This window comes from Sander lucioperca, chromosome 24 (genome assembly GCF_008315115.2).
Source record: "Sander lucioperca isolate FBNREF2018 chromosome 24, SLUC_FBN_1.2, whole genome shotgun sequence".
NCBI classification, from domain to species: domain Eukaryota; kingdom Metazoa; phylum Chordata; class Actinopteri; order Perciformes; family Percidae; genus Sander; species Sander lucioperca.
In genome coordinates, this window is record NC_050196.1 from 4,188,770 (window position 1) to 4,205,708 (window position 16,939).

General features: G+C 40.7%; 1 protein-coding gene, 1 long non-coding RNA gene and 1 other non-coding gene across 3 annotated transcripts in view; all 3 read left to right on the plus strand.

Moving 5' to 3' along the window:
* Positions 1-2,220: 2,220 nt before the first annotated feature.
* On the plus strand, positions 2,221-14,167 carry LOC118494422. Its single transcript, XR_004896544.1, has 3 exons — positions 2,221-2,232; positions 10,093-10,097; positions 14,082-14,167. It is a non-coding gene; the product is annotated as an uncharacterized LOC118494422 (long non-coding RNA).
* A 496-nt stretch (positions 14,168-14,663) lies between these two features.
* Positions 14,664-14,737, plus strand: trnat-agu. The gene has a single exon. It is a non-coding gene; the product is annotated as a tRNA-Thr (tRNA).
* A 1,121-nt stretch (positions 14,738-15,858) lies between these two features.
* LOC118494417 (zinc finger protein 79-like) overlaps positions 15,859-16,939 on the plus strand; it is a 29,125-nt gene continuing 28,044 nt past the window's right edge. The window contains exons 1-2 of the mRNA XM_035998353.1: positions 15,859-16,018; positions 16,164-16,235. Of these exons, the coding sequence (XP_035854246.1) occupies positions 16,196-16,235 (40 nt within the window). The 5' untranslated portion in view covers positions 15,859-16,018; positions 16,164-16,195. The remainder of the gene's footprint in view (positions 16,019-16,163; positions 16,236-16,939) is intronic.

Sequence of the window (16,939 nt, forward strand, 5' to 3'; positions counted from 1 at the left end):
CGTGCCTCAGACCGGATATTACCAGGGAGGAGACCGGAAGCTGCGTATTAATGCATCAAGACAGGAAATTGCGTTTTCAGATGAACCAATGAGCAAGAATGAAGTATCTTTACACTATTTGAAGCAGTTATACATATAACTGTGAGCCCAGAGAGTGTGTAAGACTGGGTTGTAAAAAAGGAATGTTCAAAAACGCAAGGGCTCCTCTTACAACAGGCTAAGGAAGTAGCTCTAATAAGCGTGAATGGGCCTAAGCCCCAAAGGTCAATGCATCTCCACACACATACACACACACACACACACACACGCAGGAGTTACATTTTGTAAAAAATGTTGATCGTATGTCTGTGCATGCTTAGCTCTGGTTGGTATGTCTGACTCACACTGTCCTCTGCCCTCCTGCGTCCTCCGCTGCTCCGTACTCACCTGGCTGTGCCTGCTTCGTTCTGGCCCGGGGATCTGTGTTCACTCCCCTTTTCCCTCCATACCTATTTTTCCCATGCCCGAACACTCTACCGGAAATTGCGTTTTCAGTTCAAATGAGCTAACCAGTGAGAAGTCAAAAAAAAAAAAAAGATCAACATTCCCTGTACCATAAATATGGTATTTTTCATCAGATCACACAAAATCACACGTGGCATTTGAACACATAACATTCATTGTGACTACTTTCTTTGAATTTTGAGTGATTTATTCAACTTAGTCACACTTTTTTTGTTTACGGTCAAAATGTAGGAAATTAATGGGAAAGAGTATAATATTCATCCATACACACACTCCTACAACTTTCTTGTGCTTGTGTACCATTATACACATGAAACACACGCACACACACACACATGAAACACACACATACACATACACACACACACACACACACACACACACACACACACACACACACACACACACACACACCCAAACAGACACAGTTCATGTTGTCAGTACATGTTGTCATGTTGCCGCTTGTGCATGTGAACCACTAATGTTCGCCCACACATGCATATGAATTTTAACTTGTGAATACAAAACTTATTTTGTATCATTTTAATGTAACTAGCAAAACAGATTTGTATTGATTGACATTGACAATTCACAATGACAAACATTGACATTGACTTAAAAGATTGGTTGTGTTTAATGTGGTGAAAGATGTCAATTTAAAAAAAGATAACGTAGCAGCAAATAGTTAAGCTAATTATATTAAATATACAAACGTTAAAAAATATGTGCTTGTGACATTTTTGTATTGATACAGCTGTTAAAATTATATTTTATTCTCCTTGATGTACACAATGCTTATAATAGCTGTAACAAATGTAAGATAAGATTCAACTTTGCACCCTGAACCCAATTTGTTTCTTTGTAAAACGCCAACGTTAAAAGTAAGTAGTACTACCAGATGCATTTATGTTTTAGCGACATTGCGTCGTAATTTCCCAATTCAGAATTAACACGTCCCCAAAATGTAAGTCTCACAGACAAGATATGGTATGTTCAACATGAATTTGAATTCATGAATACAAAACTGATTTTGTATCATTTTAATGTAACTAGCATAACCACGTTCGCTTAAAAGATTGTTTGTGTTTAATGTGGTGAAAGATGCCAATTTAAAAAAGATAACATAGCAGCAAGTAGTTTAGCTAATTACATTAAATATACAAACATTTTTAAACCTTATGTGAACAGTGTTAAAAAAGAAAAGAAAAAAAATGTAAGATGAGATTCAACTTTGCACCCTGACCCAAATTTGTTTCTTTGTAAAACACCAACATTAAAAGTAAGTAGTACTACCTTGCATTTTACTCTGGTCTCATGTTATCTGTATTTCAACCTGAGCTCAATTAGTTATAATAATAATTAATTATACAACGCAATATGCAACTGACAACTTTGTCTTAATATTTGATGGCCTGTTCAGAGAATGACCGACAAATGATATATCACTTAAGAGCAGAAACTAAGAATTTAAGACCACAATTTTTATCCTGTAAAAGTATCACTGAAAAGACCCTGAAGGGTGTTGGAACGGCAACTATGATTACATCAAAACTCTGACTCAAACAAGGTTCTTGTTATTTACTAGAAAAGAGAGTATTTGAGAAAACTATAAGAGATAGTTAAAAAAGAAAAAGATATAGGAAGCTAGGCCCTCTAAGCGAACTGCTATTTTATTTACGAATTCGTATATCCAAATGTGATATTGTTCGACTTTGTATTTCTATTATTGTTATACAATGTTCTGTCTTTTTTTATATCTACAACATCTATCAATGTTGGAAGATCTCTCTTGGAGTAGACTAGTTTCTCCCTTTGACAGAGCAAGGGCCTCTAGCTTGCAGTAGTCAGCTAAGGTCAAAGGTCGACCTCTGCTCTGCAGCGCTTACACACACACACACACACACACACACACAGTTGTTTTATTTTCTGTTTTTCTGTTTCCTTGACCCATTTTTTAGTCTTAAGTACTTAATACAAGAAACAAATTAACAGTTAATCATGCAACATTAGTTAGTTGCAAGGATGTATAATACAAATTACTGCAATGATTATCTCTCTCCTATACTGAGTAGTCAGGTCAGTCTTCACCTAAACACCTTTATGCTATGTACAACTTGACATTAATGCGTAACAACTACGTTTTAACCAGCTTTATCTTATTATCTTTTAGAAATAGTATCATATCATATATGCTGCATGAAAACGAACTGCGAGCCATAGCAAGGGGCCTCTAGGCTAACCTCTGCTCTGCTGTGCACATACACACACACACACACACACACACACACACACACACACACACACACACACACACACACACACACACACACACACACACACACACATACACACAAAACTAAACATACAAGACATACTCCACAACACAACCACACAAAACAAAGACAAATATTTATATAAATAATAATCCTACGCTACCACGGTCTGTGGGTTATCCATTATTCAATGTGAATTCATCATTTTATAGTCTTTATATAATTCAGTACTAAGGACCATGTGGATAAGAAATCTTGCAGTCTTGAATGCCGTTTACTTGTAATTTGTTCAATGGGCAACAAGTCCATTGTCTGTTCCAGCCAATGATCCAATGTGGGTCCTGATTGGGAAATCCATGTAAGTATACATTTTTTTAGCAAAATAGGAAAACATTGTAAACACACATTTTCTTGTATAGGGAAACTTATTTTCCACATCATAACATAACTCAAAAGTACAGTTACACATATCTTGAATTGCTTTGTGAATCTTCTCCCAAAAGGAATAAACAGCTTTACAATACCATAATAAATACATGAATGTTCCTAATTCAGTTCCACATTTCCTACACATAGAAGAGTTTGTATGATCAAACTTACTAAGCTTCACTGGAGTTACATAGTATTTATACAGGAATTTATAATTAGTTTCCTTAACTTTAATGTTCCGTACACAGAGTTAGCCATTCTTTTTCACTAAACTTCTTTTTAAGCTCTAATTCCCAATTTGTTCTCAAAGAAGAAAAAAAGTTCTGGGAACTTTCAGACAAAATTCTATACAAGTGAGATATCTTACACTTAAGCGAAGTTGCAGAGATAATAAATTGTTCCAGCTCAGTGGGATAGAGTCTAAGTTTTCCCTTTTTATGTAAAGATACAATGATGTGAAGAAAAAAAATCTGTTCTAGGAATTTATATTCTGCACAAATAGCCGTAAAGGATTTAACGGACTCAGAGCCTTCATCAAACATATCTGAAAACGTTTTTAAACCATGAAGTGACCAATTTCGAAAGTCAGTTTGAGAGAGAGCTAGAAAGTCGGGGTTAAATGCAATAGGAGAGTTTTTGCTTATATGACCTTCTGTGCTCAGATACCTATTACAGTCCTGCCAAGCTTTCAATGTGGCTTGTAAAGGGGGGAACCCCTCTACATTCATCTGGGACTGCAGTTTGTTAACATAAAGTGTTGCTGTGATCTCCAACGGATAGCATATTAGTGATTCCAGTGCTACCCAAAGAGAACTAGTTCCCAACTTCCAACTTATAATATGTCTAACTTGGCAAGCCCAGTAGTGCCATAAAAAATTTGGAAGTCCTAACCCCCCTTTTAAACATGGTTTTGTTAAAGTGGACAGCTTAATCCTTGGGGTCTTGTTGTTCCATATACATTGTGTTAAACATCTATTAATTAACTTTAAAAAAAAAAAAAAAAAGGGAATATAACATGGCAACATACTAAAAGCATAAATAAACTTAGGGAGTATACTCCTTTTAATGGCATTAATTTTCCCAATAAGAGACAGTGGGCGAGCAGACCAAGTCTGAAGTTTCTTTTTGCATTCCTCCAGCAAAGGGTTATAGTTTCCCTTAAATAGTCTGTCCAAAGCGGGTGCCACTTGTACTCCAAGATAGTTAAAGCCATATACTGACCAAGAGACAGGGCATTCCTTCTTAACATTTTCCACATTCGGAATGTTAAGAGGGCAAGCAATTGATTTTTGTAAGTTAACCTTATACCCTGAAGTCTTAGAAAATGTTTGAATATCTGCCAAAACATGGCGCAAAGTTGACATAGGTTCAGTAACAAATAATAAAGTATCATCGGCATAGAGAGAAATTTGGTGATGTTGTGTGCCTGCGGTCACTCCCTTTATCATAGGATTAGTTCTGATCATCTCAGCAAACGGTTCTAAAGCAATAACAAATAATAATGGGGAGAGAGGGCAGCCTTGCCTGGTACCTCTTCCTAAGTGCACTGGGGGAGATTCCACATTATTAGTACAGACAGTTGCATTTGGAGAGTCATATAATGCTTTAATCCATTCAATGAAATTGTAGCCTAATTTAAATGTATCTAGTACTAAAAAAGAAAATCCCATTCTAAGCAGTCAAACTCGAGAGACAATAATAATGAAGGTGTTTTTTCCTGGTTCAGATAATGTATGATGTTAAACAGTCGTCTAGTATTATCAGATGAGTGACAATCTTTAATCCATCCATCCATCTTCTTCCGCTTATCCGGTAACAATCTTTAATGAATCCAGTAATTTTCTTTCTTTATTTTTTATAAGAGGAGTAGGATATAATGTGTCCTCTCAAAGTAGCTTTTGCTGCATCCCAAAGTATGGATGGGACTATTTCAGATGATAAATTCTAAATATTAAAGTCTTCAATCCACGCTCTCATTTTCTTACAGAATATTTCATCTTCTAATAACGGATTATTAAATTTCCACATTTTAGTTTTAGAAGATTCATTTAGAGTGATTTCCAAGGAGGCCATTGCATGGTCCGATATAGAAATTTCATGTATTTCACAAGATGAAACAAGCTTCATACAATTTTTAGGAAGCGAAAAATAATCTAAACAAGAGTAATATTTATGTCTTATGTGTTTATGAATTAAAACCACTCCTCGGCTATTTGTTTTAAAAGATGAAAAGAAAATTTGCCCAACCCAGTCTTTCCGTAATTTAAGATGCTCTTCTAACCCTTTGCTGGAGGAATGCAAAAAGAACTGTCTCTTATTGGGAAAATTAATGCCATTAAAAGGAGTATACTCCCTAAGTTTATTTATGCTTTTAGTATGTTGCCATGTTATATTCCCTTTTTTTTTTTTTTTAAAGTTAATTAATAGATGTTTAAAACAATGTATATGGAACAACAAGACCCCAAGGATTAAGCTGTCCACTTTAACAAAACCATGTTTAAAAGGGGGGTTAGGACTTCCAAATTTTTTATGGCACTACTGGGCTTGCCAAGTTAGACATATTATAAGTTGGAAGTTGGGAACTAGTTCTCTTTGGGTAGCACTGGAATCACTAATATGCTATCCGTTGGAGATCACAGCAACACTATGTTAACAAACTGCAGTCCCAGATGAATGTAGAGGGGTTCCCCCCTTTACAAGCCACATTGAAAGCTTGGCAGGACTGTAATAGGTATCTGAGCACAGAAGGTCATATAAGCAAAAACTCTCCTATTGCATTTAACCCCGACTTTCTAGCTCTCTCTCAAACTGACTTTCGAAATTGGTCACTTCATGGTTTAAAAACGTTTTCAGATATGTTTGATGAAGGCTCTGAGTCCGTTAAATCCTTTACGGCTATTTGTGCAGAATATAAATTCCTAGAACAGATTTTTTTTCTTCACATCATTGTATCTTTACATAAAAAGGGACAACTTAGACTCTATCCCACTGAGCTGGAACAATTTATTATCTCTGCAACTTCGCTTAAGTGTAAGATATCTCACTTGTATAGAATTTTGTCTGAAAGTTCCCAGAACTTTTTTTCTTCTTTGAGAACAAATTGGGAATTAGAGCTTAAAAAGAAGTTTAGTGAAAAAGAATGGCTAACTCTGTGTACGGAACATTAAAGTTAAGGAAACTAATTATAAATTCCTGTATAAATACTATGTAACTCCAGTGAAGCTTAGTAAGTTTGATCATACAAACTCTTCTATGTGTAGGAAATGTGGAACTGAATTAGGAACATTCATGTATTTATTATGGTATTGTAAAGCTGTTTATTCCTTTTGGGAGAAGATTCACAAAGCAATTCAAGATATGTGTAACTGTACTTTTGAGTTATGTTATGATGTGGAAAATAAGTTTCCCTATACAAGAAAATGTGTGTTTACAATGTTTTCCTATTTTGCTAAAAAAATGTATACTTACATGGATTTCCCAATCAGGACCCACATTGGATCATTGGCTGGAACAGACAATGGACTTGTTGCCCATTGAACAAATTACAAGTAAACGGCATTCAAGACTGCAAGATTTCTTATCCACATGGTCCTTAGTACTGAATTATATAAAGACTATAAAATGATGAATTCACATTGAATAATGGATAACCCACAGACCGTGGTAGCGTAGGATTATTATTTATATAAATATTTGTCTTTGTTTTGTGTGGTTGTGTTGTGGAGTATGTCTTGTATGTTTAGTTTTGTGTGTATGTGTGTGTGTGTATGTGTGTTTGTGTGTGTGTGTGTGTGTGTGTGTGTGTGTGTGTGTGTGTGTGTGTGTGTGTGTGTGTGTGTGTATGTGCACAGCAGAGCAGAGGTTAGCCTAGAGGCCCCTTGCTATGGCTCGCAGTTCGTTTTCATGCAGCATATATGATATGATACTATTTCTAAAAGATAATAAGATAAAGCTGGTTAAAACGTAGTTGTTACGCATTAATGTCAAGTTGTACATAGCATAAAGGTGTTTAGGTGAAGACTGACCTGACTACTCAGTATAGGAGAGAGATAATCATTGCAGTAATTTGTATTATACATCCTTGCAACTAACTAATGTTGCATATTAACTGTTAATTTGTTTCTTGTATTAAGTACTTAAGACTAAAAAATGGGACTAGGAAACAGAAAAACAGAAAATAAAACACCATACATGTATGTATGTATAGTAGAGGTTGACCTTTGACCTTAGTTGCGGCAACTGTTACCTATAGGCGTCATCCTCTGGCTCGCATGACAGCAGCTCGTTTCATACAGCAGAACTGATGCTTATGAATCTGGGCCTGTTAAGAATGCAAACCACCATCTACACTTGTGTAAAATAAACAGTGAAAGTTAAAGCTAGACAACCCGTCCGCTGGCTCTATATCACTCTGCCAGCATGTCACAGAAGGGAAAGTTACCTGTTGCATTGTGCATTCCATCAACAACTGGTTGGTAATTTTATTGAATGTCAGTCAACTTAAGCTACCCAGGTCTGAATTATATATCACTAAAACTAGAATCAGCAGTTTGTCTCATAACTATTTGGACATTTCACATAAAGTAGTAGTATGGGGCTTTTATTTAAAGTTACATTAATGTCAAGTTGTACAAAGCATAAAGGTGTTCAGGTAAAGACTGACCTGACTACTCAATATAGGAGAGAGATAATCATTGCAGTAATTTGTATTATACATCCTTGCAACTAACTGATGTTGCATGATTAACTGTTAATTTGTTTCTTGTATTAAGTACTTAAGACTAAAAAATGGGTCAAGGAAACAGAAAAACAGAAAATAAAACAACTGTGTGTGTGTGTGTGTGTGTGTGTGTGTGTGTGTGTGTGTGTGTGTGTGTGTGTGTGTGTGTAAGCGCTGCAGAGCAGAGGTCGACCTTTGACCTTAGCTGACTACTGCAAGCTAGAGGCCCTTGCTCTGTCAAAGGGAGAAACTAGTCTACTCCAAGAGAGATCTTCCAACATTGATAGATGTTGTAGATATAAAAAAAGACAGAACATTGTATAACAATAATAGAAATACAAAGTCGAACAATATCACATTTGGATATACGAATTCGTAAATAAAATAGCAGTTCGCTTAGAGGGCCTAGCTTCCTATATCTTTTTTTTTTTTTAACTATCTCTTATAGTTTTCTCAAATACTCTCTTTTCTAGTAAATAACAAGAACCTTGTTTGAGTCAGAGTTTTGATGTAATCATAGTTGCCATTCCAACACCCTTCAGGGTCTTTTCAGTGATACTTTTACAGGATAAAAATTGTGGTCTTAAATTCTTAGTTTCTGCTCTTAAGTGATATATCATTTGTCGGTCATTCTCTGAACAGGCCATCAAATATTAAGACAAAGTTGTCAGTTGCATATTGCGTTGTATAATTAATTATTATTATAACTAATTGAGCTCAGGTTGAGACCAGAGTAAAATGCAAGGTAGTACTACTTACTTTTAATGTTGGTGTTTTACAAAGAAACAAATTTGGGTCAGGGTCCATCCATCTTCTTCCGCTTATCCGGTAACGGGTCGCGGGGGTAGCAGCTCCAGCAGGGGACCCCAAACTTCCCTTTCCCGAGCCACATTAACCAGCTCCGACTGGGGGATCCCGAGGCGTTCCCAGGCCAGGTTGGAGATATAATCCCTCCACCTAGTCCTGGGTCTTCCCCGAGGCCTCCTCCCAGCTGGACGTGCCTGGAAAACCTCCCTAGGGAGGCGCCCAGGGGGCATCCTTACCAGATGCCCGAACCACCTCAACTGGCTCCTTTCGACGCGAAGGAGCAGCGGCTCTACTCCGAGCTCCTCACGGATGACTGAGCTTCTCACCCTATCTCTAAGGGAGACGCCAGCCACCCTCCTGAGGAAACCCATTTCTGCCGCTTGTACCCTGGATCTCGTTCTTTCAGTCATGACCCAGCCTTCATGACCATAGGTGAGGGTAGGAACGAAAACTGACCGGTAGATTGAGAGCTTTGCCTTCTGGCTCAGCTCTCTTTTCGTCACAACGGTGCGATAAATTGAGTGTAATACCGCACCCGCTGCGCCGATTCTCCGACCAATCTCCCGCTCCATTGTTCCCTCACTCGCGAACAAGACTCCAAGGTACTTGAACTCCTTCACTTGGGGTAAAGACTCATTCCCTACCTGGAGAAGGCACTCCATCGGTTTCCTGCTGAGAACCATGGCCTCAGATTTAGAGGTGCTGATCCTCATCCCAGCCGCTTCACACTCGGCTGCGAACCAATCCAGTGAGTGCTGAAGGTCACAGGCCGACGATGCCATCAGGACCACATCATCTGCAAAAAGCAGCGATGAGATCCCCAGCTCACCAAACTGCAACCCCTCTCCACCCCGACTACGCCTCAATATCCTGTCCATAAATACTACAAACAGGATTGGTGACAAAGCGCAGCCCTGGCGGAGGCCAACTCTCACCTGAAACGAGTCCGACTTACTGCCGAGAACCCGGACACAGCTCTCGCTTTGGTCGTACAGAGATTGGATGGCCCTGAGAAGGGACCCCCCTCACCCCGTACTCCCGCAGCACCTCCCACAGTGTCTCCCGGGGGACCCGGTCATACGCCTTCTCCAGATCCACAAAGCACATGTAGACCGGTTGGGCATACTCCCAGGATCCTTGCGAGAGTAAAGATCTGGTCCATTGTTCCACGACCAGGACGGAATCCGCATTGTTCCTCTTCAACCTGAGGTTCGACTATCGACCGAACCCTCCTTTCCAGCACCTTGGAGTAGACTTTATCGGGGAGGCTGAGAAGTGTGATACCCCTGTAATTGGCACACACCCTCTGGTCCCCCTTTTTGAAAAGGGGAACCACCACCCCGGTCTGCCACTCCTTAGGCACCGTCCCCGACTTCCACGCAATGTTGAAGAGGCGTGTCAACCAAGACAACCCCTCCACACCCAGAGCTTTAAGCATTTCTGGACGGATCTCATCAATCCCTGGGGCTTTGCCACTGTGGAGTTGTTTAACTACCTCAGCAACTTCCACCAGGGAAATTGACGACAATCCCCCATCATCCTCCAGCTCTGCCTCTACCATAGAGGGCGTATTAGTCGGATTTAGGAGTTCCTCAAAGTGCTCCTTCCACCGCCCTATTACCTCCTCAGTTGAGGTCAGCAGCGTCCCATCCTTACATTACACAGCTTGGATGGTTCCCCGCTTCCCCCTCCTGAGGTGGCGAACGGTTTTCCAGAAGCACCTTGGTGCCGACCGAAAGTCCTTCTCCATGTCTTCTCCGAACTTCTCCCACACCCGCTGCTTTGCCTCTTTCACGGCAGAGGCTGCAGCCCTTCGGGCCCTTCGGTACCTTGCAACTGCCTCCGGAGTCCCCTGGGATAACATATCCCAGAAAGACTCCTTCTTCAGTCGGACGGCTTCCCTGACCACCGGTGTCCACCACGGTGTTCGTGGGTTGCCGCCCCTTGAGGCACCTAAGACCCTAAGACCACAGCTCCCCACCGCAGCTTCAGCAATGGAAACTTTGAACATTGTCCACTCGGGTTCAATGCCCCCAGCCTCCACAGGGATGCACGAAAAGCTCCGCCGGAGGTGTGAGTTGAAAGTCTGTCGGACAGGGGCCTCCTCCAGACGTTCCCAGTTCACCCGCACTACCCGTTTGGGTTTACCAGGTCTGTCCAGAGTCTTCCCCCACCCTCTGACCCAACTCACCACCAGATGGTGATCAGTTGACAGCTCTGCCCCTCTCTTCACCCGAGTGTCCAAAACATACGGCCTCAGATCAGATGAAACGATTATAAAATCGATCATTGACCTTTGGCCTAGGGTGCTCTGGTACCAAGTACACTTATGAGCATCCCTATGTTCGAACATGGTGTTCGTTATAGACAATCCATGACTAGCACAGAAGTCCAACAACAAACAACCACTCTGGTTTAAATCAGGGAGGCCGTTCCTCCCAATCACGCCTCTCCATGTGTCTCCATCATTGCCCACATGCGCGTTGAAGTCCCCCAGCAGAACTATGGAGTCCCCTACTGGAGCCCCATACAGGACTCCATTCAGGGTCTCCAAGAAGGCCGAATACTCCGAGCTCTTGTTTGGTGCATACGCACAAACAACAGTCAGAGTTTTCCCCCCCACAACCCGCAGGCGTAGGGAGGCGACCCTCTCGTCCACCGGGGTAAACTCCAACGTAGCGGCGCTCAGCCGGGGACTTGTGAGTATCCCCACACCCGCCCGGCGCCTCACACCCTGGGCAACTCCGGAGAAGAAAAGAGTCCAACCCCTATCCAGGAGTATGGTTCCAGAACCGAGACTGTGCGTAGAGGTAAGCCCCACCAGATCCAACTGGTAGCGCTCCACCTCCCGCACAAGTTCCGGTTCCTTCCCCCACAGAGAGGTGACGTTCCACGTCCCCAGAGCCAGCGTCTGCTGCCCGGGTCTGGTCCGTCGAGGCCCCTGACCTTCACTGCCACCCATGTGGCAGCGCACCCGACCCCAGCGGTTCCTCCCACAGGTGGTGGGCCCATGGGTTGGAGAGAGAGGTGCCACGTAGCTTTTTCGGGCTGTGCCGGGCCGGGCTCCGTGGCAAACCCGGCCACCAGGCGCTCGCTGACGGGCCCTCCATCTGGGCCTGGCTCCAGACGGGGGCCCCGGGCTTCCTCCGGGCAGGGTCACATCATCTCTACCTCGTTTTTTCATGGGGTTTTTGAACCATTCTTTGTCTGGCCCCTCACCTGAGACCACTTTGCCTTGGGAGACCCTACCAGGAGCACAAAGCTCCAGACAACACAGCCCTCAGGTTCATAGGGACACACAAACCTCTCCACCACGATAAGGTGATGGTTCCCGGAGAAGTAAGAAAATTTGGGTCAGGGTGCAAAGTTGAATCTCATCTTACATTTTTTTTCTTTTCTTTTTTAACACTGATCACATGAGGTTTAAAAATGTTTGTATATTTAATGTAATTAGCTAAACTACTTGCTGCTATGTTATCTTTTTTAAATTGGCATCTTTCACCACATTAAACACAAACAATCTTTTAAGCGAACGTGGTTATGCTAGTTACATTAAAATGATATAAAATCAGTTTTGTATTCATGAATTCAAATTCATGTTGAACATACCATATCTTGTCTGTGAGACTTACATTTTGGGGACGTGTTAATTCTGAATTGGGAAATTACGACGCAATGTCGCTAAAACATAAATGCATCTGGTGAAGTCATATAACTTCAAGGTAGTACTACTTACTTTTAACGTTGGCATTTTACAAAGAAACAAATTGGGTTCAGGGTGCAAAGTTGAATCTTATCTTACATTTTTTACAGCTATTATAAGCATTGTGTACATCAAGGAGAATAAAATATAATTTTAACAGCTGTATCAATACAAAAATGTCACAAGCACATATTTTTTAACGTTTGTATATTTAATATAATTAGCTTAACTATTTGCTGCTACGTTATCTTTTTTTAAATTGACATCTTTCACCACATTAAACACAACCAATCTTTTAAGTCAATGTCAATGTTTGTCATTGTGAATTGTCAATGTCAATCAATACAAATCTGTTTTGCTAGTTACATTAAAATGATACAAAATAAGTTTTGTATTCACAAGTTAAAATTCATATGCATGTGTGGGCGAACATTAGTGGTTCACATGCACAAGCGGCAACATGACAACATGTACTGACAACATGAACTGTGTCTGTTTGGGTGTGTGTGTGTGTGTGTGTGTGTGTGTGTGTGTGTGTGTGTGTGTGTGTGTATGTGTATGTGTGTGTTTCATGTGTGTGTGTGTGCGTGTGTTTCATGTGTATAATGGTACACAAGCACAAGAAAGTTGTAGGAGTGTGTGTATGGATGAATATTATACTCTTTCCCATTAATTTCCTACATTTTGACCGTAAACAAAAAAAGTGTGACTAAGTTGAATAAATCACTCAAAATTCAAAGAAAGTAGTCACAATGAATGTTATGTGTTCAAATGCCATGTGTGATTTTGTGTGATCTGATGAAAAATACCATATTTATGGTACAGGGAATGTTGATCTTTTTTTTTTTTTTGACTTCTCACTGGTTAGCTCATTTGAACTGAAAACGCAATTTCCGGTAGAGTGTTCGGGCATGGGAAAAATAGGTATGGAGGGAAAAGGGGAGTGAACACAGATCCCCGGGCCAGAACGAAGCAGGCACAGCCAGGTGAGTACGGAGCAGCGGAGGACGCAGGAGGGCAGAGGACAGTGTGAGTCAGACATACCAACCAGAGCTAAGCATGCACAGACATACGATCAACATTTTTTACAAAATGTAACTCCTGTGTGTGTGTGTGTGTGTGTGTGTGTGTGGAGATGCATTGACCTTTGGGGCTTAGGCCCATTCACGCTTATTAGAGCTACTTCCTTAGCCTGTTGTAAGAGGAGCCCTTGCGTTTTTGAACATTCCTTTTTTACAACCCAGTCTTACACACTCTCTGGGCTCACAGTTATATGTATAACTGCTTCAAATAGTGTAAAGATACTTCATTCTTGCTCATTGGTTCATCTGAAAACGCAATTTCCTGTCTTGATGCATTAATACGCAGCTTCCGGTCTCCTCCCTGGTAATATCCGGTCTAAGGCACGCCCTCTTTCTGGAAAGTTCCGGAAGAATCGCGTCAGAAACATCTGGCAGATGTAAATCACATTTTTGACAGCTCCTGACCTCTTGACCTGCCGGTCATCAATCAATCTGCATTCCAAGTTGACAGAAGCTCCTGCCTATAACTCTCTTCTGTATAAGAGAGGTCATAGAGAATCGTACATTCAGACACTTATCAATCGTTCTAGTCTCTCCGCCATTTCTGTGAGTCGCTTCCGAAGCTTTTCAACGGTGTAGTACGACGTCCGCTGGGGGCGTATTGCGTATTACGGACCTGATTTCAAGTGCCAGTAGGAAGGCGGTGTAAGGCTAACTCTGGTACAGTGCATCAAATGGCAACATTTATGTTAAAAATTGTACATGGTCCCTAACAAATAAAATGAATGAATAAATAAAAATAATAAAAACAAGTCTTATTTCTTATTGAACATGCATGGAAGTGGTGTATGAAGATGCTTGGTATATTGAGGAAGGTTTGTTCTTTTACACATCCTTCTGCCTTAACTCTTTATTATAGTTTATATTATTTCCCTATATCTACTGCTGTAATATTGTTCGGGCTGCTACATATCCTTTATTTCTTACCTACTAGTAATTCAGAGGAGGTTATTGAGCATGATGTCACATTCTAACATCCAGACTCCCTGCTCATTGTTCTTGGGGACTTTAACAGTGCAAACCTCAGCAAAATATCAGTTATAGTAAATGGAAGAATGTATCAATCAGTCAGTATACTGTATATTATACAGCTCATACAAGGTAAAAGAGAAATTAAGACTTAACATTATAGACCTCCTCAAGGAGGTGCTGTGGCTTAGTTGGTTAAAGTGCCTGTCTAGTAAACAGGAGATCCTGGGTTCAAATCCCAGCGGCACCTTGTTGTTGCAGAGATTACCTCTGTTTGCATCCCATCCACATGTGTACCCAATGCCCATGCTACCCTGGTAGCAAATGAAAAAGGCAGACTGTTTTCCCTGGCATATTAAATTTACATAGAAACATTACATCTGTCTCGTAAACAGGAGATCCTGAGTTCAAATCGCAGCAGTGCCTGATTATTAGTTGATTACCTTAACACAGTGATGTCACCAGCATTTACATACAGTGACCTGTTTATTTTCAACAAGGACAGCAAACAAAATTCCTGATTTCCCAGAGCTAAAAGTTATATGAAACATGAGGATATTAAAGGTGCAATATGTAATACTGACAGCTAGTGTTTAAAATAGTTACCACAGTACAAATTCAAAATACTGGAGAGAGTCGTCTCCCCAGCCCCCTCCTCCCCAGACTCGACGTTCACAGAGGTTGCCAGGCTGAGACTGCAGCATTCACAACAATGTAGCTAGATGCTTGTCTCACATAGCCAGACATACCCAACTGACAGACACACTTTTTGGGCTTAGAATTACAGTAGGAACCGCTTAAAACACAACAACCTCGCCGTCCTCCAATCCAAGTAATAAGCTGGGTAGATACATCTAGATAAATTCTCCATCTCGGAAAGCAAAATAAATCCTAAAACGTCCTTCTGAAGCCATCTATTTAGAATAATTCAACTGTTCTATATATCAATTTCTATAGTACAGTAGATGTTTCCCTTATATTCCAATTCTTTGAACTATGCTTAAATATTTAACTTCAAAGTGACGGGTTTATTATACACAATAATCAGAGTCGGTAATCGTGAATAGTGTATATCTTTCACATTTTTTCATATTTAAACGTCAACCAGAGGCTTTAGAGAACAGAGATACCTCTTTTAGTACTGCGGGTATCTGTGCTGTGCAGTCAATCCAAGTCAAAAAGTACAATTCATTAGAAGTATAAAGTATGATAATACCTTAAAAGTACAGTACATGAGCAAATGTACTAAGTTACATTTAACCACTGATCTTATCTCATCTTATTAAAGGACAATAAGTAAAATCGACTCTTAAAACGCTGTTTTATTCTGAAGGGCAGAGGAGTGTGGCGGAAGTTGTATTTGTATTTCCGGGTCCCGTAAGACGCTACGACCTCCGTCCCATTGTTTGCATTTTACCTCGTGATGAGGACGGCGGAGTAAAAGGCGCCAGTGTTTGGTGTCCTTCCAGAGAGAAACATCACAAACTGCTGCATGAGGTTTTAAAACCTGAAACACAGCTACAAAGAGCAGGTCTGTTTTCTTTCTCTGACCGGAAACGCGTTTACTGCTGTTGTTGCAGGGAGTCCGCGCGCTAAGCTAACGTTAGCCGCAGCTAGCTCCTGCTAACGTGTGTTATTGGATATGTTGTGAGCTTCGTAATTTTCTCGAATTACAGGTCGGGGAGAAGTTGAGGAGAGGCACTTCAACATGAACTCTGAGTGGAAACTGTCAGCTGATCAGCGGAGAGGTGGGAGACGTTTACAATGTTATGTATTCTTCTTATAGTTTTTGTTACCATGTTGGGGGAGATTCATTGTTGTATGAGCTGGCTCTGGTTTATAATGCCATATTACTTGTATTATTATCTAGTTCGAAAGTCAGTCATAACTGAAAAAAACACATTAATAAGTAAGATCAAAAACTGGCTGCTGTCAATGCCTCAATTGGAGGACAGGAGGAGCTCCACTTTTTGCCACAGCTGATAAATTAACCACACTGCGTCCATGGCGACGCTCTGCTATGCATAGCAACGGTCTGTTATTCTTATCAACGGTCTGTTATCAAGAATGAGCAGACTGCAGAATGCCGTCGAATCGATGTCAATATACTGTATTACAGCCTCATACAGGCTCTGCCTCCCTCCTCTCTGTCTTTTTTTTGTCAACACTAAAATTCTATCATACATAATGTGATTCAACATCCATGGAAAGGGGAGGACTGTATCTAAGCATCCAGTGTGGGAAACATTGAGTGATGATCGAGCCAGAGACAGAGCTCAAAACACACAATAACTATTTGTTTTGTCGAGGTCAATAGTTATATATTTAATCAGCAATGTACTAGCCTACTGGTGCTTTCAATGTTGCACTAGTAAACTTCATATTTGACAATAAGGCCTACTGTTTTCCGTCGCATCGTTTAGAGATCTCAGTAGACCCGACTGGAGCTTTA